The sequence below is a fragment of the Megalobrama amblycephala genome, linkage group LG3 (genome assembly GCF_018812025.1).
Source record: "Megalobrama amblycephala isolate DHTTF-2021 linkage group LG3, ASM1881202v1, whole genome shotgun sequence".
NCBI lineage: Eukaryota > Metazoa > Chordata > Actinopteri > Cypriniformes > Xenocyprididae > Megalobrama > Megalobrama amblycephala.
The window spans coordinates 3,137,169-3,162,338 of record NC_063046.1 but is presented as its reverse complement, the minus strand read 5'-3'; the positions used below and the strand labels follow the sequence as shown (position 1 = coordinate 3,162,338).

The following is a 25,170-nucleotide window of genomic DNA, read 5'->3' as shown; positions in this document are numbered from 1 at the left end:
ATGCGGAGTTAGATGCGTTCCTGGGTCAACATATTTTGTTGATCCTGAAACAACATTCTAGTCTGAAAATTTAGTCTTAACTTATGGGTAGGGTTAGGTTTAGGGGTAGGAATAGGGTTATCCCAAAAATCAGAGGGAAATGATAGATGAATAACACTGATGTAGAAGCACCAATTCATGATTTTAAGCCTAAACCTGACATAATCTGTAAACTTGTCCCTCAAATCTGATTGGTTGATTCGAATGTTGTTCCAGGATCAACAAAAATATCAGGTTATGCGTACTTGTGCGTGTAAACCTTTTTTGAGAAATAAATTTGCTTTGTTCAGATTCCTAAAAATGTGGGTCACGGCTTATCGACCATGAGCAAGCCAGCTGAGAACCACTGCAATAAACCACTTGACATGAAAAAAAAACCCTTGATCCAAAAATAAGCTTTAAAATGAGAAAACAAACAAGGTTTTTTTTTGTTTTTTTTAAATTTCACTTAACTTTTATTTAAAAAAGAAAGAAAAAAAAAAACAATATTTGATTTAACAATACAAGGCTACCAATCCAGAATGAGCAAAGAGTATTAAAGGGAAAAAAAGAAAATAAGTGTATGTTTACAATGTGTGTGTTTGTCCCCTCGTATTAGAAAAAACAGAAAAAGCACAAATTGAATCATTTTGTACTAACGTAAAATCCATGAACGCCATGTGTCTGTTCAGAAACAAACAGGACTGGCGGGAGAAAGAGAGATGAGCCGTAAGAATGAGTGTTACGTAATGCTCGTAAAACACCAACACTACGTCACATCTACTGCTTCAGAAAAGCGCTCACGCACACACACACACCAGAGGGATGCCAACGCAGGAAAACCCAGAAGGAACGAGGGGTCTGTCCATCAGCTGATATGAAAACCACTATCCTACAGCACACATCAGCGCTGGCCAATGCTATTTACATCAAACAGTGTGTGTATGTGTGGAGGGGGCAGTAAAAGGACTGTGGGAAATTTGTTTGGCAGTGGGTGTGTGTGTGTGTGGGTGGGTGTGTGTGTGTCTATCTAATGTCGCCTCTTCTTCTTGCTGCTGGGTGGCGGAGCCGACGAACGGCCTTTCCTCTTCCTGTTTGTAGTCTCCTCTGCGTCCTCATAGTGACTCTCTCGATCAGCTGATGGACAGAATCAAAAGACTGTCAAGAGTCTGTACATTTCAGTTACAACATACATACCTTTAAAGGCTTAAAATGAGTTTTCCAAACTCCTCTGAAATAGGGAAATACTATTATAATAATCTTAAAATTAAATAAATACTTAATACATTAGTCTTTACTTAAGCTAAAATGGACAATACATTTATCTAAAAAATAAATCTTCAAATAAGCCATCATACATTTTATTTTTAAAATTTAACAAATTATTTTTACTTCAAAATAAGCTAAATATAGATTCATTCATTCATTAAAAATGATAAATATATTAAAAATAAAGCAAAATACATTTAATTACAAAAAAATTACAAAAAAAAGAAAAAAAAAACATTTCACCTGTGCTGTCTTTTGATAACATACTAATATCTAACAAATCCTCCAGGAAGTGACATCATTCTGGAGGGGAAGCAGCAGATGAATGTGGACTGAACTCACCTTTCCTGGCTTCCTCCTCCAGTTCGTCCCAGTCTTTTCCGCTCTCCTCCTCGCTGCCTAGAGACGCGCTGTAATCTGAGATCAACAATCACATGTCAGACGCACAATCACTCAGACAACCAATAAGGACTGTGATCACGGCCTCTGCGACGAACGAATCAATCAGTGTTTCCCATATCAAACACGGTGTAAAAATCATTTAAATGAGTAACGACAATCTATCCTCATGATGCACAGATAAGCATTTCAATCGTTCAAGGTGCCGATGTCACCTGACACTCAAAGAAGCTTCAGTACCAAAGACAAATTCATTGAATCAATCACTCACTCTATTTAAAAAAAAAAAAAAAAATAGCCTTTTCTTCTGTTTCTTTGCATTAAAAAACAAATATATATTTCCATGAATACATTTCAATTCTTCTCTAGAGAAGTATGTAATTTTGCTCAATCAAAAAACTATTTAGCAAAACAAAACAGTACTCTCTTACACAACAACTTCATATTTCCAAGCCTGAGAAAAATTACAGTTTTAACAGGTTTTCCACTATGTTTGGTGCCTCCAACATGAGGTGACGTAACAAAAGCTGCGTTCACACTACCACTGACTTTATTCGCTCCTGAAAGTGGCTCTTCATTTGCATGAAGCTAAACATCTCAACTTTATCGCACTGCTGGACTTGCCTGCGTCACTGTTGCCGGAAATCACCAGCTCAATATTGAAATGAATGGGATTGTGACGCTGTCGCTGTGTGTCGCTGGTAGTGTGAATGCAAAACTGAACTGAGCCTTACCGTTACCTGAGTCCTCCGTCTCTGACGAGTAATCTTCATCACTGTCCTCCTCTTCCTCCTCCTCCTCATCAGCCGAGGGGTTAAAGGTCTCGTCCTCCATCTCAGACTCGGAGTCCTCCTCTGCTCCGCTTCCCTGAGACAAACGGACAAAAACACCACCACCGTTAATAACCGGGTGAATATTTAAAAAGGGCATATTCTGCTTTTTTCCATGTTCATCTTTCTCGAAAAAGGTTTCCAAAGACCCTCCAGCGGGAGTTATTCTCTATATCAGTGTCACTGTTCCTGAACTCCCTGAAACGCCTCCATTGTAGTCTTGAGTTTTCTGCCAGGAACGAACGTCACAGTATTGCTCATTTAAATAATTCATATGCAAAATAAAGGGCCGGGGCCTGTTTGAATTAGTTAGTAGTGTGTTGAAACTGGAGGTTATATTAAAAGTGTCTTGATACTAAAGCACTAAAATAAGACGCCCAGGTCAAGTTGCTCATAGCAAGATGTCTTACCTCACTCTCAGGATCTAGGAAGGACCAGCCGCCCTGTTCGAAGAAGCCCTCAGGGTCGTCCACTATAGTCTTCATGATCTTAGTCCAGTTCAAAGACTGGACACCCTCAGTGTACTTGATATCACACGAGCTGTACACAGACACATTCACTAATCATGTTAACAATAGTCAGCGACCGATAAAGATTTTTTTTCGATGATATATTGGCCAATATATTTAAAGAGGGTAAATAAATTGAATTGCATCAATTGTAATTCATTTTACATATACAGCCTTGGCGATACATCAGTCGATTACTAGCAGAAATATCAGCAGGAGCTTACTTGAGCCACTCTTTGATTGGATCCAGAGAGTTGACGGGCACGGCGTTGATCATGGTGACTTTCTTGTTGTAGTCTTTATAAACGATGACCACGTCGAAGTTCTTCAGGTGGAACTGGACTCGCTCGAAATGAACCAACTCAACTTCGTCAAGTGTCACCACGAACGGAGGCTGTGAGAGAGAGTTGACTCGTAAGAACGGGTGTTTATGACTCTGTATCAGTTGTGTGGAGAGACACTCACCCACTCCGTGACATTGCAGAGGGAGCTAGATGTGGGCTGCAACAAGCAGGTGCTCCTGTAGGGGGCGCCCTGGAACCTGAAACAGTCACGTGAATGATGTCACATGATGGAGCAATAACTGCTTAGAAATTTGGAACAAAGCCACTGGGTATCATTCACTAATAATTATATAGATTAGTTGTATTTACATGCACAGGAGAACATCTCATGAAAATTTTATACCCACTTCATGTGTACGCACATGAATTTGTTCTTAACCTTAATACAATATTAGAACCAAACCATTGCCATAGAAGGGCTTTGTAGACTTGACACTTACCGATAAACACTGCTTTCATTTGCTAACTCTTTGCAAGTTGTGTGTTCCTGTGACAAACTTACCACTTGTTTGCAAAACTCATTTTACCCAAAAATTGGTTACAAATTTTTCTAAAAATTTGGTTAGTTTGCACAAACTTCTGCAACTTTTGCGTTACCCTGATAAACTGTGCACTGTTTTCAAAACTTTTCAAAGAAAATTTGGGTTTGCGTTAATCCCCCAAAAACACTTATGTTAACCCCCCGCCAAAAAAACAAAACAAAAACACACTTGCGTTAACCCCCAAAAAACCCACTTTTACATTAAACCCCCCAAAGAAACACTTGTTAACCCCCAAAAAACTTAACCCCCTCAAAAACACTTCTGCATTAACCCCCCCAAAAACACTTTTGCATTACCCCAAAAAAGCTTGTGCGTTAACCCAAAAAAACCCACTTTTGCGTTAACCCCCCAAAGAAACACTTCTGCATTAACCCCTTCAAGGAACACTTTTGCGTTAACCCCCCCAAAAAAACCCACTTTTGCGTTAACCCCCCAAAGAAACACTTTCACGTTAACCCAGAAAACCCACTTTTCTGTTAACCCCCACAAGAAACACTTTTGCGTTAACCCCTTAAAGGAACACTTTTGCATTAACCCAAAAAACCTGCTTATGTGTTAACCCCCCCCAAAAAACTGCTTTTGCGTTAACCCCTTAAAAGGAACACTTTTGCATTAACCCAAAAAACCTGCTTTTGCGTTAACCTCCCAAAGAAACACTTCTGCATTAACCCCTTCAAGGAACACTTTTTTTGCGTTAACCCAAAAAAAACTGCTTTTGCGTTAACCCCCCAAAGAAACACTTCTGCAGTAACCCCTTTCAAGGAACACTTTTGCGTTAACCCCCCCAAAAAAACCCACTTTTGCGTTAACCCCCCAAAGAAACACTTTCACGTTAACCCAGAAAACCCACTTTTCTGTTAACCCCCACAAGAAACACTTTTGTGTTAACCCCTTAAAGGAACACTTTTGCATTAACCCAAAAAACCTGCTTATGTGTTAACCCCCCCAAAAAAACTGCTTTTGCGTTAACCCCTTAAAAGGAACACTTTTGCATTAACCCAAAAAAACTGCTTTTGCGTTAACCTCCCAAAGAAACACTTCTGCATTAACCCCGTCAAGGAACACTTTTTTGCGTTAACCCAAAAAAAAAACTGCTTTTGCGTTAACCCCCCAAAGAAACACTTCTGCAGTAACCCCTTTCAAGGAACACTTTTGCGTTAACCCCCCCAAAAAACCTGCTTATGTGTTAACCCCCCAAAGAAACACTTCTGCAGTAACCCCTTTCAAGGAACACTTTTGCGTTAAACCCCCCAAAAATGTGTTATGTGTTAACCCCTGCTTATGTGTTAACCCCCCAAAGAAACACTTCTGCAGTAACCCCTTTCAAGGAACACTTTTGCGTTAAACCCCCCAAAAAAACCCACTTTTGCGTTAACCCCCCAAAGAAACACTTTCACGTTAACCCAGAAAACCCACTTTTCTGTTAACCCCCACAAGAAACACTTTTGTGTTAACCCCTTAAAGGAACACTTTTGCATTAACCCAAAAAACCTGCTTATGTGTTAACCCCCCCCAAAAAACTGCTTTTGCGTTAACCCCTTAAAAGGAACTTTTGCATTAACCCAAAAAACCTGCTTATGCGTTAACCCCCCCAAAAAAACTGCTTTTGCGTTAACCCCTTAAAAGGAACACTTTTGCATTAACCCAAAAAACCTGCTTATGCGTTAACCCCCCCCCAAAAAACTGCTTTTGCGTTAACCCCTTAAAAGGAACACTTTTGCATTAACCCAAAAAACCTGCTTTTGCGTTAACCTCCCAAAGAAACACTTCTGCATTAACCCCTTCAAGGAACACTTTTTTGCGTTAACCCAAAAAAAAACTGCTTTTGCGTTAACCCCCCAAAGAAACACTTCTGCAGTAACCCCTTTCAAGGAACACTTTTGCGTTAACCCCCCCAAAAAACCTGCTTATGTGTTAACCCCCCAAAGAAACACTTTTGCGTTAACCCCTTAAAAGGAACACTTTTGCGTTAACCCCTTAAAGGAACACTTTTGCATTAACCCAAAAAAACCCTGCTTGTGTTAACCCCCCAAAGAAACAATTTTGCGTTAACCCCCCCCCAAAAAAAACCTGCTTTTGCGTTAACCCCCCAAAGAAACACTTTTGCTTTAACCCCTTAAAAGGAACACTTTTGCGTTAACCCAAAAAAACCTGCTTATGTGTTAACCCCCCCCCCAAAAAAACCTGCTTTTGCGTTAACCCCTTCAAGGAACACTTTTGCGTCAACCCAAAAAAACCTGCTTATGTGTTAACCCCCCAAAGAAACACTTTTGCGTTAACCCCCCCAAAAAACTGCTTTTGCATTAACCCCCCAAAGAAACACTTTTGCGTTAACCCCCCCCAAAAAACTGCTTTTGCATTAACCCCCCAAAGAAACACTTTTGCTTTAACCCCTTAAAAGGAACACTTTTGCGTTAACCCAAAAAAACCTGCTTATGTGTTAACCACCCCCCAAAAAACCTGCTTTTGCGTTAACCCCTTAAAAAGGAACACTTTTGCGTTAACCCAAAAATACTGCTTTTGTGTTAACCCCTTAAAAAGGAACACTTTTGCGTTAACCCAAAAATACTGCTTTTGTGTTAACCCCTTACAAGGAACACTTTTGCGTTAACCCCCCAAAAAAACTGCTTTTGCGTTAACCCCCCAAAGAAACACTTTTGCGTTAACCCAAAAAAACCTGCTTATGTGTTAACCACCCCCCCAAAAAACCTGCTTTTGCGTTAACCCCTTAAAAAGGAACACTTTTGCGTTAACCCAAAAATACTGCTTTTGTGTTAACCCCTTAAAAAGGAACACTTTTGCGTTAACCCAAAAATACTGCTTTTGTGTTAACCCCTTACAAGGAACACTTTTGCGTTAACCCCCCAAAAAAACTGCTTTTGCGTTAACCCCCCAAAGAAACACTTTTGCGCTAACCCAAAAAAACTGCTTTTGTGTTAACCCCTTCAAGGAACACTTTTGCGTTAACCCAAAAAAAATCTGCTTATGTGTTAACCCCCCAAAGAAACACTTTTGCGTTAACCCCCCCCAAAAAAACTGCTTTTGCATTAACCCCCCAAAGAAACACTTTTGCATTAACCCAAAAAAACCTGCTTGTGTTAACCCCCCCCAAAAAAACTGCTTTTGCGTTAACCTGTTAAAAAGGAACACTTTTGCGTTAACCCAAAAAAAAACCTGCTTTTGCATTAACCCCCCAAAGAAACTTTTGCGTTAACCCCAAAAAATCCCTGCTTGTGTGTTAACCCCCCAAAGAAACACTTTTCAGTCTGCACCTACTTTATTTAAATTTTTCCCACTTACCCGAGATCTCTGAAAGGAACCTCAAACTCCAGCTCTTCCTTGGTGAGGGACTCGACCTTCTCGATGAAGTTCTTGAAGGCGGATTTAAGTTTGTGTCTCATTTCTCGTTCCATCTGTTCGGCGTAGAGGTCGTCGCGATCGTGCATGTGCTGGTGTTTGCCCAAGTCTGTTGTGATCTCGCCCACCTCCGTGTAGAACTGCACGTCCGTGTGGCGCTTCTTACCAAACATGATGGCGTTCTACAACAGTCAGAAAGCTTTGTTAAATTCAGTCAATGTACTGAGAGAAACAGAAGGAATGCGTTCAGAATGGAGCCCGTCACACCAGGGTTATCGCTAATTACAACTAAAATTAAACTAAAGAGATAAACAGTTTGTTACATGAAAAATAAAAAACATTTGAAATAAAAGAAATGCCTAGCTTAACTTTTCGTAGTTGCTAGTTGTCAATGCATCATTTCTGACTTTAGTTTAACTTAGAAGTTTTCTTCTTTATCCACCCCCCAAAACACTTTTGCATTAACAAAAAAAAAAACTTGTGCATTAAAAAAAAAAAAAAAAAAAAAACACTACCAAAACAAAACTTAACTACATACACAACTAAAAACAGCTGATAAAAAAGAAAAAAAAGAAAAACGATACTACTACAACTTTAAAATAAAAAAAAAAATACAGAAAATATAAAAATGAAAACCAATTCAAAATATTAACAAAAACTATAATAGTAAACAAATTATACTAAAATGACACTGCGTCACACACCTTCAGATGGAAATGCAGCACAATGATCATTTCTCCGTCGCAGGGCTGGAATATGGCGTGTTTGATGTTATTGTACAGGATGTCAACTTTATCTCCGCGTACTGACGTGAAACGGAAACCTGGAGATGTGAAGACAGTCAGTCGTTTGTGATTAATGAGTTTTATTTGATAAAGATTGAGTAGCTTGTTAGGAAACAATTATTGCAATTGATCGATTACATTTTAATACTTCCTGCTCAAATATACAATATTTTTTTTTTCTGTAATATATTGCGATATGGAGAAAAAGGAATGTTCATCAAAATGACTTGAATAGCTGTATTTGGAAAGAATGAATCATTCTAGAATGAGTGGGGAGATTTTTTTTTTGGGAAGTGCAAAATAATTTAAGCTGGAATTTTTTTTACCCCTAAAGAGTGTGAACCATCTTTTTAAGGCTGAATGCTAATCCTCTCTCACCGTTGGTGTGTGCCTCCAACGAGCCCTGCATCCTCTTCTGAGCGATGTTGGGCCGAATGTAAAGGTCTTTGAGTTTGGGGTTGCTGCGGTTGAGGTTGATGACGAGCGAGTCCTGTTTAACGATCCCCTCCTTCTCCTTCTCCTCTGCCTCACGGGTCTTGTAGCGCTTCTGCACCTCCTTGATGATGCGGAAGGCGTTCTGCAGGTTGGTGGAGGGAACGGAGTGATCGCCGGGGGATTTGAGGTTAGACGCGCGGTACGTACTGAGAGAAAAAGGACCGTGTTAGAGTGCAACTTGAATGTTGGTCGTAAAGTCATGCTTAACCTTGTGATGTGCTGAAAATTCTTTACCTAATTTGGTGTTCCAGGTCAAAAATGTTTGCAAATCTCTCATTATGCTGTATTAATCACCAAATATTGGATTCATTCTTTTTGACAACTTGTTTTCTTTTAATTAGTACAAAAAGTACAGTATAAAATTATAGTGTTAAACCCTTATAGTGTTATAAAAACTGCTTGTGTGTTAACCCCCCCCCCCATAAAGGAACACTTTTGTGGAAACTTAAAAAAAAAAAAAAAAAAAACAAAAAAAAAAAAAACACCTGCTTTTGCATTAACACCAAAAAGCCCACTTTTCTGTTAACCCCCACAAGAAACACATTTTTTGTGTTAACAAAAATTTATACAATTTATGAAACTTGTTCGAATAGGATTGGTTAAATGGGCTGAACGGCTGTTTAGAAACACCGTTTGGCATTTTCTTTCCTGCATTGATCTGAACAGCCAAACAGCATTTGGAAATCATACGTGATGAACATTCGTGAAGGGGTCTTTACGGAGATTACAAAGCTTTTTTGGCATTTTTTTTTTTCTGTTCTGGGCCACATTCAAGAAACACATATTTTTTGCATGAGGCAAATCATTAAAAAGGTTTTACAAGCAATTTATACACGTTTGTTCGGCTCGTGTTTCATGAATCAGGCCCAACAATGGATTTCAACATCATGAAGTCTCTTACATCTCTTTGACAAACGTGGCCTCTGGGTTTGGGAAGATGTTGCCCTCGTGACGCCCCAGCGAGCTGCCCGGCACGAAGAAGTTTATCCTCAAATAGGTGTAGTCTCCTTCCACAGACATACTGATGTTCTGCACACACACGAGAAACTCAGATGAGGACAATCTTCTTCGTAACAATGCAATATTTCTTTAACATTGTTATTCAATACATCATCTTAAGAAAAACATTTTATTCTTGAGAATGTTTGAATCTGGCTCCAGATTACCTTGATGGTGGCGATGTGAAAAGGTGTAGCGATGCCAAACACCGGCATGATGACCGTCTCGTACTTCTTATCGATAAAGATCTTCATATCTCTGATATCCTTCTCCCGGGGCATCTGGGATACATTCTTATACGACACATTTGACTTTCTGGCTCTGAAGGGGGAACATTACGAGAGAAGAGAGTTTACATCAATGCTGGTTAACATAATATTTACAACATAATAAAGTTTTTCTGGTTCCATCTCACAAAATAAGTCCTTCAAAGTTTGTCAAGATAAAAAAAAAAAAGTCTCACGAAAGACCAAAAACAGACAAGTTAGTGCGACAATACTGACATTTCGGTGCTTTTTCACCCTTCAATAAATGACCACGAGTCAATCTAGTATTGACCAATCTAGTATTATTAAGTCCCCTTACTTCTGGATCTGCTGTCCTCCTTTCTGCTCCGTCAGACGACGCTTGGCCTCCTCATTCACCTGATTGGCCAGTTCTTTCTGGTGGGCCCGCCTCTTCTCCTCAGCTGTCATCTCATTCTGACCAATCAGATGACAGCAAATGTGAGCGCACGTACAAACCAGATGATTATATGATGATTAACAAATAAAGGCAGTAAATACCCTGGTTCTGTCTGCCAGCAGGGCGGCGCCGCGAGCTCCTTTCCCCAGCAGATCATCGGCATTATTGTCCTCTTCCTCCTCGTCATCTTCGTCATCATTCTAGAAACGAACACAGAAAACTGTTTAGCAGGCATGAACCGACAAATTCCTTCCAATATTTATTTTTTGAATATGGCATAAAACATTTGCGAATAAAGCGCCGTGGTCAAGAAAGTTTTGGATCAGTGAGTTCTCAAACTGAAACAAACACGCAGGAGAAGGACTGACGTTACCTTGAGGAAAATGCCAACGTTTTTTATCTTCTTTTTCACAGGGGTGAGGATGGTGGCTTGATCCTCCTGTGGATGGACACATGAAGATGGATCATTGAAAAGCATTTAATATAGATTCACTCACAACAGGCACTTTCAGCCCATGAAATATTAAGAAGGTAAAGAGCATAACCCACCTCATTGATCTGTATGGTGTCTCCGACGAAGAGGGCGTATTTTTTCTGCTCGTCTTTCTTTCCCTCTTTGTTGATCAAATCAGCAAGTCCCAGACTTATACTGAAAACCATCCCTTCACAAACACACAAGCATCAGTAACCACATGATTAACTCAAATAAAGCTGGAATCATGATATAGCTCAGACTGATTATCAGCATAAACAAACATGAGTGTTTCAGAGTAAAGCGCAGCACTGTGTTCTTCTACACCCGTGCAGCTCACGATTGTGGCTTTTCACACTTGAAATAGTTAACCCTGGGTTATTCTAAAACCTCAGGGTTATCATGCTCATGTTTCACACTGCTCATAATTTACCCAGGGTTAACAATTAATCCTGAGTATTCATAAACTGACGTTTCACTAAACCCTGGGTTAACGTTCTTATTTGCCTATACGTGGTAGGGCTGAAACGATTAGTCGACATTATCGACAACGTCGACAATAAAAAATTGTCGACAAATATTTTTGTTGTCGAATAGTCTCTTGATCTCATACGACCTATTTGAAGGGCCTGCAATAACGCGGTGTAACCAGTGGGGCGCTGTAGCGCAATACTGTAATGCAGCCCTCCCGGATCCAATCCAATAAAAGAAGTCAGCGCTTTGGAGAGCATAGTGCAAACGAAGTCGAACCCGTGAAATGTGGGAGATTAACATAGCATAAACATAACAAACATAACGTTTAGCATAACTACAGAATACTGTCATGCAGGGCCACCAACTCTCATTCAAACTCACTGTTCTCACGCCACACGTTCATTTTCTCACACAGTGAAAGATGCATCGCAGAGTAAAGAGGACACAGACAACGGCAACGCACCGACAGATCAGGTTACTTTTGATATAAAACTAAGTCTAAGCTTTTAAATTCAGTCAATATTACTACGGGATTCAAACAATACTTGTGGTGGTGACGCTGTTTAACGTTGTGTGGCACATCGCTGTAACACCTCGGTTCAAGCGGCATGTGAACCTATTCCTCTCTATTACAGCGCGAAATAAACATGAATGAACATCAAAAAGTACTTACTGAACTTACTGAAATGAATCCATCTCTATTGTAATCACTTAATCGGAGTTTTAACCACAGAAAGAAGTCAATAAAACTTGCAAACAAATATATTGCACAAAATGTAACATTTACCTCAGGAAAGCCATTCAATGACCAGAAACTCGATAGTTTGTGTGTGTGATATATAATATGTGTGTGTATGTATGTTGTTGTTTCATTTATCAAAAAAACCCCACATAATTACATTATATTTTTTTAACCTGAAGGATATTGGTCTATTCAGTTGGCTTGAAAATTATTAAAAATACACATTTAAAAGCTGAAGTGATTTCCTTGTTTTATTTACTAGTTAAAGTACAGTATAACTCAATATTTTAACTAATTGCTAAAGTAGAATAATCAAACAAAGCTTACTGATTAATCAGTGCAATAATCGACGATTAGTCGATTAATCGTTCTAATAATCGATAGATTAATCGATTATCAAAATAATCGTTTGTTGCAGCCCTAATACGTGGTGTCAGCGCCGCGTTTCGATTACAGATTTGCGCAAAACTTTTGCGATATTTTCTACATGTCGATAAAGGACTATTCCGAAATGACTGTGTTTCCATTAACTGACGTTATGCGACAAACTCTCGTGATGAGTTTCTGGGATTCCCCCGTCCTCGTTTTCTTTTCTTGCATCCTCCGGTTGCATCTATGGGGTGAAGTTGAGGCGCGAGGACATAAAAAGGATGCATAGCCTAAATAAACGAAAAGCATCCTTTGCCTCGTCTTCTGTACAAACATATTGTTCTCTTTAAAGAATGATGATGTGACTGTACGTCAGGTGACCTGTAAATGCGACATATTCCTTTCTCAAATTGCCTGAAAAACCACCTCATGCGAGCAGAATATCTTTATTGCAATATTTGGGAGTTTTTGCGAAATTCACTCGTTTCCATTGAGCGCAATTTGAAGGGTAATGGAAACGCAGCTATTGATTGGATAAACGCAGCGCATAACCGGTTTACATAGGCTAGCTCTAGCATTGAGCATCCTTGTATTGCTAACTGTACTATCAAGTTTACTGAATTGAACTATAAAAAGGCAAGAATAAAGCTCAAATTCACTCAAATTGTTGCGTTTTGTGTCAGCATTTGACATTTTTCCTCTCAAACGCTGAATTTACCGTTTATATACAATAGACAGCGTTTCCGTGACGGAAATACGAGTATGTGATTGGTTGTCTGTAGCCAAGTGTCTAGCTGTAACATTCTAACACCGCATCATTTCACACTGTAGAAGTTTGGCAAAGCAAAGCAGGGTTTCATAACCCCAGCTAAAAAAAGCAGTGTTAACCCCACTTCTAAATTACAAGTGTGAAACGTTCCTTTACCCGGGGTTAAAAGTGGTGTTTAGAATGACGATAACCTAGGGTTTGCTTTGCTTGTTTATAGGGCTGCACAATCCATCAAAAAAGGGTTTATATATATATATGAATGAAGAGTTTGGTTCCTAAACGCTATTATTGAGTTGTCAAAATCAGTATTGTAACTAGTCGGTATTGAAAAGAAACGTAATAATTTTGCGCAAAATGCATTATCCGCTGTGTTGTGGTGTCATATTTTCTCCAAAACGCGACAAACGCCAGTCTCCTTTCTCTGCAGAACGCAATATATCTGCTCGACCAATCACAGCGCACCATTTCACGCACTGTAAGCAGTAATGGCGACGCTCTGAATACACCCGGCATCCTAGTTTTCCTTATCTGCTTTGTACTTTATGATCAACAAAAACAGAAATTAATAATTTTGACGGCATTGATGAACCTGTGGTGGTTTCTGCGGTGGGGAAGAAACGCAAGTCATCGAAATGTAATCATTTACGTGAGGAGATTAAGAGGATGAGGCACTCGGTCAAGCTGTTGCTTGTTCCACGACAGCATCAAACTTCTGTCACAGTCCCAAAACTGAATCATGAACCGTTTTTAAAAGCCATTTTTAATGCCAATGTACTCGGCAAATGTGTTTATTTTAACCGTGCGGTGACGCCAGATACTCTTTAATCGGTAATGACAAACGGATACATAATTGTGTTTTTAACAAAATGCCTGCATATAAGATTAGTATACAAAGTTCAGAGGCTGTCATATATGTGAATCAACTTACTTTGTTGTGCATTTTCAATATGAAAAATAACTTTTATAGTGATGGATTAATTGCTTTTTGAATAAAACAAACAAACAAACAAACAAAAACAAGTGTCATGGATTTATTGCATTTTGGGGAAAAAAAAAATGTTTTTATAATAAACGTTTGAAAAATCAAAATCTTGTGAATTTTTGAATGTTTTTATAACCAAAAAATGCTATGTGAAAGTTTGAAACAGAAAAGAGTGGTTTTCATCTGGCTGCTTTCTTGGTAAAGAAAACACCTTTTTACTCAAATTAATCAAAATGGATTTATAGTGTTTTGGAACCAAACTCTTCATTTCATTTAATGTTATTATAAGGTCATATTGAGTGGGAAATATATTATATGACCATATAATAACATTATTTTTACATCATTAATGATGAAATGTGTGATGAGTATATGAACAGGCAGTTTATTATGTTGAGATTTTGTAAGTCAAGAGTAAAATCTTTTATGGTTTAATGAGAAATTTGATGCATAAATGTATTTGTCGACTGTATTATTCACAGAATGCTATTCTGATGCTGTTGTGTACTACCAGTCACCTATGAGAAAATATTGGTATAACTGTCTAAGTGTTTATTGTATTTTGTATTACTCGTTATTGTTTATTTTCTAATAGACCTTGAGTCTGGAAAAAAAGTTGAATGAATGAATGTAGATAAAAATAAATAAAACAAGCAGAATTTTTATCAGAACCTATTAGATTTTTTTTGATACACAAACAAAAACATTGAACTTTACACACAATACACTTGTCAAACAGCATTATGAATCTTTTAAAAATGCTAAATGAATAAAATGTAATTACAGGAACAAAATACTTCTGTTAATATTTTAATGACAATACAAAATACTGTACAATACAGATCATTTGGGGTCTGAAACGATCAAGTATTTTCACACACACTCACCTCTCTTTAGTTTGAACTGATTTTTTGCGTTCAGCACGAGCGATCCTTCTCTGAACTCAATCCCCATGGCGAACCTGCAGCACACACACACGTCACACACCTGTGATCGCGGCTCATTTCACACGCTTTCGTATTGATCATTTACAGTGCCAACAATCAGACAACACATCCCGAGGGTTTCAGACACAAACCCGAGGTTTTTCGTGAGCTTGCTGACCAGGTCTGGTTTCTCTTTCTTGACGAACTCCAGGACGGTGTTGTAGGCGTCACAGAGCTTCACACCTGATGGACAGAAACAGATTATCACACTGTTCCTCAACACACACAAACACCTGAAGACAGAAGAATATATATATGGTATTTTCTGGAAAATAAACTAAAGATTCAGAAAAAAAAAACAACAACAAAAAAAAAAAAAAAAAAACAGGCATTTTAGTTTAAACAGAAAGCCTAAAATGTATTTAAGGGCCGTCAACCGATTAAATTTCAATCCGATTAATTTTTTTTTTTTTTTTTATCTAATTACATGATGAGCTGTTTAAATAAACAAATTAATCATTAATTAATTGCTCATCAAATTCGGCTGAGAAATTACCCCAAAAGATTTAAAGTCATTGTGTTAAATGAGAAAAGCATTAAATAGACTTTTGAAGGAAATAAATATTATATTTTATTCAACACAGAATTAATTACACAAACTTCTAGGCTTAAAAGGCCAAGATTTTTTTAGAATCTGCATCTGAATTGGCATTTAAATATATTTACAGACCAAAACTCTTCAAAATATCTTTTTAGTGCTGCCAAAATCAACATGTTATTTATTTCAGTTTAATGCGTTACAATTAACACAGCATCCATTTTTTTCCTGCCATCCTTCGGCTAGCATTACATATGATCACGCTATCATTCATTCAAGTGATTTTAAACCATTCAAGCGTGATAAGACATACAAAAAAAATAACTCAAATCAGCATTGGCGAACGCCGCTTTGCGCATTGAGCGCTTTTTACGCTTGAACGGACAAAAACACAGAAAAGTATGTCGAAATGCCTGTTATTGGAGAGTATCCTCGAAATCAGTCTTACATGAGTCAAGAAGTGTTAAATAAACGAAGAGTTGAGAAAATAGGATGTGCGTCAGGTCTTAAAGTGACAGCAGCCTAATATACCTGTTGCGGTCTATGTCATTAAAGGGGTAATTCACTCCTGGAAAGATGAATGTGTATTTAAAATTGGTCATTTATGTAGTAGAAATGTGAAATTATTTTTGAATTTGGAGCTTTCTAGACGGAGAAAAGGCAGAAAATGTATTTTTGACTAATGTGGATGAAAGACAACAACTCCCAGAATGCACTTGTTTTGCTGCCCTTGCGAGGCCACGCCCAAACCACGCCTATCGGTTACAGGCGGCATTACCAGGAAAATTCAAACAACTAGGCTTGCTTTGTTACATATTAATTCTATAAATCGTGAGTTAGTTCATACATTTACAGCGAAATGGTGCTAAATTGCTTTGTACCTGGATGTCAGACCTGCCAACCTTGGAAAATTTTTTCGAGTACCAGTGTGACTGGACGGAGGGGGGGTAATTTTTTTACATTTTTGATAATACAATACACAAAGCACACAAACCCATCTTCTTTAATCTAATTTTGACTGTTAAAGTTTTTTTTTTATTTGACAATTAAAAATTTTACTACACCTGCTCAAAAGCATTTTTTTAATTCATGATTATTCTTGCATTGCATAATGTGTGCTTATACAAACCACAAGTAAATCACATTCATATATTTAATATGGACAAAATTTTTTGTTTGCAATTTCAAGAAGGCTATATTTACATACAACTAACCTGACAGTTGAGTCGTTCATACAGGTTTTGTAATGAAAACTAGTCTACAATTAAGAAACCCTTAGAAAATAGTAAACATTGAGTTTACATGTGATTCATTTAAAATACTTAATTTATTATTCCAATATCCAAATATGATACTAAATCCCACAGAAAAAAGGGTTTCTATTTGTAGCGTGCTGTCTTTGAATTATAAACAAGACAAACATTCGCTGAATAAAAGGTTAGCCAATACAAACATATTTATAGAAAACAGTTGACAATGAATAGAAAGGACCAATAAGAGCAAACGCATCGAGTATTCAAGAATATCAAGAAGTTAGTCATATAACGAGGGGTTGTGATAACTAAAGCGTCCGTCATTTACCGAATCTTAAAAACACGGGTGGATAGTTAAAAATCTTTTCTGACGAAAATAACACAAGCAAGAACAAATTTTAAACCAAACACGGCAATTTTCATTTTACCTCTCTGTGTGCGCGCACGCGTTTGTGTTTATGAGAGAGGGCTCATGCAGCATTGAGACAACGGTCATGTTAAATGCATAAGTAACTAATGTGCTAGTTTTCATACAAAATAAGTAGGCTATGTAACATAATTAGTTACTTTAGTTAGTATTAACACAATAACGCAACACATGTAGGCTATATATGTTTCTCAACACTGAGAATAAATAAATAAACGCCTGTTTCTCAAGACTCGCGCTTGTCAGTCAGTCACACATCACAACATTTTCATAATCAGCGATTTCAATTTTATTTAGATTTGTTGTTCAACATTACTTGTACATTTTATACTCGTTTACCTTAAGGTGTCAGAAGTACCATGACTGCTGTATTGTCCTCGCTTGAGAATTCAGTCACAGACGGCGGGAGTGGAAGGAGGGATCGAGCGGGATTTTGTATTGCTGTCGATTTGCAGTCTCTTTTTATTGATAGGCTGTACGCATTTGTCAATCATCCCCTCTTGCTATTTAGGGAAATGAACCCAGCGCTCAGATTGGTCGAACTCTTTTGCTGGATTTGAGTACTAGGCGTGCACAGAGGAGTCACCGGGTTTTTGCGTAGTATAGAATGACAAATCGTACCAGCGTACTTTGAGGTCAAAATGCGTACCTGGTACGCAAAATGCGTACATGTTGGCAGGTCTGGGATGTACACCCAAAACCAGGAAAGGACAAGTAAGTTTCCATCATTTTCCGATTAAGTTAAAGATTTGGAGCGATGTAAACAGTGGCTGCGGGCCATCAAACACCCGAAGTTTGGAGATGACACCGTTATAGAAAACCTAAAAAAACCGCAGAATATGTAGTCTCCATTTCAAGCACGAGGACTACGAACCAAATATCCTTGCAATGAAGAGAACCATTCTGAAGGACACCGCGATACCATCGATATTCACTTTCCCAGAGGACGAACAGCCTGGGCATCTGGTACTAAGCGTATTCGCCTAGAGGTAAGACTCGCTGATACTAGACTGATAACACAGTAGCCTATATGTAGTGTTGTAGGTAGCAGTAAAACTGCAAACTTAGCAAAGTAACGTTAGATAGACAATTACATATAAGTTGCACATAAGTTGACTGTTATCAAAGTAAAGCCACTGTTCTGTAAAACTGAGTTAGTCTATTTATCTATTTATGCTAACGTTACCACAAAAGCCTGTTGCTGTATTGGTTGAGATGACTGCAGAGACTGATAAATTTGCGAGATGAACCACTGATGTAGTGCAGACAAAATAAAGTTAATTACTGTAAGCTTAAAAATATAATTGACACCCACTTTTGATAAAATCTTTGATCTATGTCCGTGAGTAACCTCAAACGCGCATATGTATGGGCGTGGTGAAAAAATGCGGAACTACCTGCTATTACTGGCTGTAGTTTTAAGCCTCTGGCCAAAAAAGCCTCCGATGATGCAAAAATCGTAATTTTGCGTCATCGGAGGCTTTTTTACAGAATAAAAATGCATAAATCTCTCATCTCGGGCTGATATGAAGGGGGAAAGCACGGTAATTCGAAAATACTAGTTGTATTCTACTAATACAAAGCTTAATGCTAAATCCTGAAGTAACCCTTTAATGTTAAATCAAAGAACGAAAGACAAAAATCCATAATATAATTGGCAGTATATATACACATGCATACACATAGTAACACTTTAGTTTAAGGTCCAATTCTCACTATTAACTAGTTACTTATTAGCAAGCATATTACTAGAAAATTGGCTGTTTATGAGTACTTATAAAGCAGATATTAATGTCTTATTCTGCATGACCTTATTCTACATTCTTAATTCTACCCAATACCTAAACTTAACCTTACTAACTATTAATAAACAGTAATTAGCAGTTTGAGGAAGAAGTTGTAATTGGCGAGAATTGGACTAATCTAAAGTGTGACCATGAACTTTTCTCTGGCTCAGAGAAACACTCACCATGCTTCAGCTCTTTGAGAAGCTCCTCCTCCACCTGCAACAGGAAGTTGTAATTGTCCTGCATTTCCTGCGGCGGGTCGACCATGAGCGTGCGCACTAGGTTCGAGCAGTAGGACTTGTACCGGATCCCCATCGCGCATGTTATCGCTCCGAAGTGCATGTGGTTCTTATCGCTGAGAGAGAGACAGTCACAGACATTAGCGTCTAAGCCAGTGTCGTTTCAGAAGAACGAGCTCCGGCGGATTTCACCATCTCACCTGACGACGCTGAATTTGAGGCTGTAGTTGCCGCCGCTCTGGATGATGGGTGGGTAGCACATCTCCACGGTGGAGGGGTCGACGCCGCCCAGATACTTCCTCTCCTCGATGGCCTTCTCGACCGACTCGGCCAAACGACTGTGCTTCACTTTCTGATGCAAACAGAGACAGATTTGTAGAGACAAAATTGTAGCTTTTTGACTTTGACAGATGAAAAGTTTCCCATCCTCTGCGTTATACGCAGGATAAACTGTGTTGTGTGCGAACAAACCTCGTCTGCGTCCACAATCTCCATCACTCTCTCCTTGAAGAACTTGGTGAAGACGTCGCTGGTGATGGCGGCTGCCTTCTTCATGAGCGCCAGCTCTCCGTCCTCCTTCACGGCCATCGTATACGCCACCACTGTGCTGATGTCCACCTGAAACGCCAGCGGAAGAGCATTCGTGTGTTTATTTCATAGTAATCACAGCGATGGCATGACGATGACCACACTGGTTTATAGGTCATGTAACGGTTACCAAAAAAAAAAAAAAAAAAAAAAAAAAAAAAACTTAAAATAAAAAAAACATTTTATTTGTGATTTTAAAAAGAAAAAGCTGGAGGCGTAACCGGATCTGACCTTCTCCAAGCCCTCGGCCGTGATCATGTCGCTCCAGTTCTTCATGTATTCTCCGGGGAATTTGTCCTTGATGAACACACCGACCGTCTTGCCGTCTTTACTTCCACGAATGGCTTCGATCATCTTCTCAAAGTTCACCTTGTTGCTCTCGCTCTGTCACACAAGCAGATTTAAAAAGATGTTAGCATTTTAAAGCATTTCAGATCGATGGTTTGTCTCCAAGATGAAAACGGTCGATTGAAACATATGATGTGTTCAAATTGGGCTGCATGAAATGTTGAAATAATACTGATATCATTATTATGGCTTATGTGCAGACTGTGATTTAACTGATTCGATACTATACAATTCTTATGTTTTTATTTTATTTTATTCTATATCAATTATTTTAAATCAGTTACAGTATATGCCACATTTTCTAGAGGAAAAAAAATACACATGAGAGTCAGCTGGTACTACTATAATAATATTGAAGGTTAAATTAACTTATTTATATACAAACACTTAAATTACACTCAATGTTTTTGTTTATAATAAATAAAGTTTAGACTTACATAATCATATTTGTACTCCAATTCGCATTTTTGAAATATAAACATTTAAATTGTGGCTGTCATAACTGATTTATTCAATCATGCATTAAATATTGAAGAACATGATAATGAATATGTAACGGTGCATAGCTATATTTATCAGAATGCTGCTTTCTAGAGTCACTTTTCTAGCTGACTAATGAGTTTATGGTCACTGAATATGTTTTTCTGAGGTAAATGTGACGTTACGTGACATTGTTTACAAGCTGTTTTACTGACGTCTTTCCGAGGTTGAAACACTGATTGAGCGATTACACGAGACATGATACGGATTTCAGTAAGTTGTACTGTATATTTTAACATACCTTCAGATGTTCATGTTTATTTCGCGCTGTAACTGGTATTAAAGCGGAGGAGAGGATGATCACATGCTTCTCTTTAACTGAGGCACTAAAGCGATCTGTCACGCCACATTAAACAGCGCCAGAACGGTATTTATTTTTTGAATCTCATAATAAGATGGACGTCATTTGAAATCTGAGACTTTGCTTCATATCAAAAGTAACAAAGATTATTGCGATTTATTGGATGGGAGGCGCTACATATTCTGTTCATTCATGAAAACAGACTAATTGATTCTTGGGATTTAAGAATCGATATCAGTGAGAATCTATTAAAAATTGAGAAATCAGTATTTTTTACCCAGCCCTACAAAATAACATTTTATTCTGATTACATAGTCTTACTGATTTGGTCAAAACAAGTGGGAATGTGGCCTATGAAGAAAAAAATTCAGGTTTATTTTTTTTATTGCAGTGCTTCCCACACATAGACTTTAATTAGGCGGGCCGCCCAGGTATATTAACCGCCGCCCAAGTATATTTGGAGACACATTTTTGCTTTTATTATTTTTATCCTCTTATACTTTTATATCCGCCCAAGATAACGAAACCATCCGTGATCGATTAATTAGTCGTTTCGTACCTGCTCATTATGTGTGCATCAGAACTGTTTACTCCTGCTAACATTCCCACGTGTGCTGCATTTTGCAAAGTCACAAGCTCGCGCAACAGCGCTTCAGACTGCTTCATAGTGATTCTCAATCAATGAAAAGCGCAGATTTATACCAAGCGATTGCTAATGAACTCAAGTTGATGAATTATTACAATGTCTACTTTATAATGTTGGCCTTTATAATATTTTATACGGTTGTAAGAATCTAAAGGATCAGCCTGCAATAGTACAGACATTTCAAAATAAGAGTCCCAGTGTATTTCGGGCTTGTTTATAATTAAATATAATTTCTTCTGGGCATTATTTGTATTTTTGGTTACACAATAAATTGTATTTAATTTGATTTCCATTTAATTCATAGTAAATTATTGTAGTCTCTCCCACAGGAAGAAAAGACTAAGAACATGATTTGACACATATTATTCATTTTATAAATTTACTAGAAAAGGAGAACCATTTAAATGCTGTAATTTTGCATAATTTATAATGCATAATATTAGTATGTAATTAAATGTAATATGCCATTTAATTAAAATTAATTTCAATAAATAAAAATACTGTTAAAAATCACATATTATTTGTTTGTCACATGTAGTAGACCATTTTTGTGCCGTGGGTAATAGGAGGATTTTTCACCCGGATACCACCACAAGTATATTTCAAACCTGTGGGAAGCACTGTATTATTTATTTATATTTACGTTCTATATTATTATTATTATTATTACTTATAGTAAAACACATAACTCTAGAATGATTAACTCTTTCCAAATACACCTATTCACATCATCTGGTGAAAACCCCTGTATTTTTATATAGTGATGTCAGTTTTGTCCAATACCCAGTGTTGCCAAGCCTGCGGTTTTACCACAGAATTGGGCTACTTTAACACTGTTGCTGCGGGCTGTTTATCATGTCTGCAGGTTGAAGCGACCCCAAAAGATATTTAGCCCCTGGTATGCAAACTCTACCAGGGGAACCCTGCCAGAAATGTGTGCTTCACCTCTCAGAGCGGGGGACCCCCCCATGACATGGATTGGTCTTGTTTTGAGTAAAAATTGGGCAGGTTTTGTTGTGAAAACAGCCAATATGGTGCGTTACCTTTTCCCGGACGAGCAGCGTGATCGGAGGAATCCCGTTTGCATTCTCGTTTCCTTTAGTTATGGCCACCTGCTTCAGGAACTCCACTTTCTTCTTACTGGCCAGAAAAATGATCTTAGTCTCACAAAACACCATTATAGTGTCGGTGAGCTCGTAACCAAACAGCCACGTCTGCCGGAGAGAAAACAGGAACATGATTACCGCGCTGTGAGGGTGTAACGACGGTATAAATACGGTGTTTCATCGCACCTGGAGGGCTGTAGATTTGGCATAGACGATCTCCTCGTCGACTCCGACAGACACCACGATGGCGTCCACCTTCCCGAACTCATCTTCACCTTTCTGTGATGGAGAAATATATCATAAAGAGTTATGAGAAGCCACTTATAGTTAGAATTTTCTACACAATAAAAAGTAAAATTTGTAAAACTGCAAAAAAAAACTGCAAAATTTCCATATCCAAATGTATTAGAGCTGATGGAAAAGAAAGTGCTCTTCTGACATGATTTAGCCTTTTATTGATCGTTGTAAACAAAAAAATAACTAATATTCCCACCTGCAGCATGAGCTAGCTCACAGCTACATGCTACATCAGACAAAAGTTTTGAATCCACATAAAACTTTTATGTTATAAACATCTACTTAAACACAAAAGCTAGTTTATGTTATATCTACATCATAAACGTGAATAAAAGCCGAGCGGAAATGGCGTGAAAACATTGTATGCTAATAGGCTAACACATTAGCCGCTATGCTAATCACAAATAAACGGTTGAAATAACCGCGAACTCCAGCGTTCCGTTACGAAAAATAATCAAATAAAGCACAATACAGACTGTCAGACACAAATGGAGTCGATCGAGTGTGTTTATATAACAGTTATATGGAAATGAGGCCCGAGAACGTGTGTGTAAGTGTGTGTGAGAGGATTTTCAGCATCACACACGCGATTAAAAACATCATACATGAATAATTATGAGTGAATATGATCGATATGATGGGTTAGACATGTTTATGATAGACGTTGAGCTCTCTGTACCTTCCAGTTGCCGTAGAGTCGCTTGATGCGGCGGTAAAACGCGTCTTTATCCAGATTCACCGCCATAATATCACATCAACACACACACAAACACTGAGGAGAGGAGAACACACACACACTCACTTATACACACTCTCACACACGCTCTCTCGTGTGATTTACACTATTTCTGCTCTCTACTCGACGACAGGATAACAACAAACGAAAATATGAAAAATACTCGTTCAGTAAATTCAAAGGTGTATTAAAAAGAAGACTCTTCCTCTTTAAAATGGATTAATTTTAAGTGTGGATGCAGTGATGATGTGAATATATCGTGTTAAAACACGCATGTGTCTGATCTTTAGCTCCGCCCCCTTCTGCATCTATTTAATATTTATTTATATATATTTAGAAATCAAACCTGTTTTTATTCATTTGAATTTCATTTAGTCATTTAGTCACATGTATTAATTTCTTTGCTGTATTTATTTAGGCTGCCATTTTGTGTCTATTTATATGTTTATAATTATTAGTATTATTAGTCTTATTTTGAACAAAAATGCGTGAATGTTTAAAATTATGTGTTAAAAACGGAATGTGCGTATTTATTAACTATATATTAAATATTAAACACATTAGTGGTGTTTATTATGGCTTTTGTTTTCCTGCGTTTCCCTCCCTCACAGAAATTCCCGCCCTGACACTCACGTCATCGGGTTAGCGGCAAATGAAATCCCGCCGTTGCGGTCACATGCTCTCACTCAAGCTCCGCCTTGGCCCTCACGTCACCGCGTTCTAGCAGTCCGCGCGCACGGCTTTTTCCCGCCATCTAGTGTCATTCGAAAGAGCGCGAATTCCATCAGAGCACGTGGGATTGCCTCGCGCGCTCAGACCAAACGGGCCATTATGTTGAATGCGTCGCATTTTCAGATTCACGAGAATAATTTTAGCGGTTTGAACATTTTAAGGGATTTTATATGCAATTATCAGAATATATAAATCACTACAGAAACAGCGAGTGTCAGTATATGTAAATTAATTAATTCTCTTCACAATTTCAGTTTTAAATTCGCTAAAAAAAAAAAAAAAACTAGTTTAACCATTTAAATTAATACTAAAGTAATTCAATAATTAATAAATGATTAGTAACATAATAATAATGAAGTAATTTAATAATTAAATTAATGTTTAAAAATGTACATTTTCTGTCCAACTACTACTTCCATGACTCTTTTTATGCATATTTGTTAGAATGTAAGTTTTGTTTGCATTTTTAAAAAAGTGTAATTACAATTGACTTGCTGTTAAAATTCCTAATAAAAATATTTAAACAATTTTAAACCAGAAAAAAACACTATTTGTGACCTTGAACCTTAAAGTTTCTGATTTAATTATTATTTAATTATTAACTAAT

General features: G+C 37.8%; 1 protein-coding gene across 2 annotated transcripts; it reads right to left on the bottom strand.

The window, feature by feature from the left end:
* Nucleotides 1-467: 467 nt before the first annotated feature.
* Nucleotides 468-24,154, bottom strand: supt16h (SPT16 homolog, facilitates chromatin remodeling subunit). 2 transcript variants are annotated; one of them, XM_048183520.1, is made up of 24 exons: nucleotides 23,775-24,154; nucleotides 22,985-23,077; nucleotides 22,736-22,906; nucleotides 20,089-20,241; nucleotides 19,741-19,887; nucleotides 19,470-19,621; nucleotides 19,213-19,385; nucleotides 15,118-15,208; nucleotides 14,927-15,000; nucleotides 10,781-10,893; nucleotides 10,605-10,670; nucleotides 10,333-10,431; nucleotides 10,133-10,248; nucleotides 9,715-9,868; nucleotides 9,450-9,577; nucleotides 8,432-8,694; nucleotides 7,973-8,091; nucleotides 7,212-7,450; nucleotides 3,491-3,566; nucleotides 3,250-3,419; nucleotides 2,927-3,056; nucleotides 2,421-2,553; nucleotides 1,630-1,704; nucleotides 468-1,155 (listed from the first exon to the last, which is right to left on the bottom strand). In XM_048183520.1, the coding sequence occupies exons 1-24, from the start codon at nucleotides 23,838-23,840 to the stop codon at nucleotides 1,049-1,051; spliced, it is 3,108 nt and encodes a 1,035-aa protein (XP_048039477.1). In that variant the 5' UTR covers nucleotides 23,841-24,154; the 3' UTR covers nucleotides 468-1,048. The 2 variants fall into 2 exon arrangements, with proteins under 2 accessions (XP_048039477.1, XP_048039478.1); XM_048183521.1 differs by having other exon boundaries at nucleotides 2,427-2,553.
* Between the last annotated feature and the right edge of the window lie 1,016 nt (nucleotides 24,155-25,170).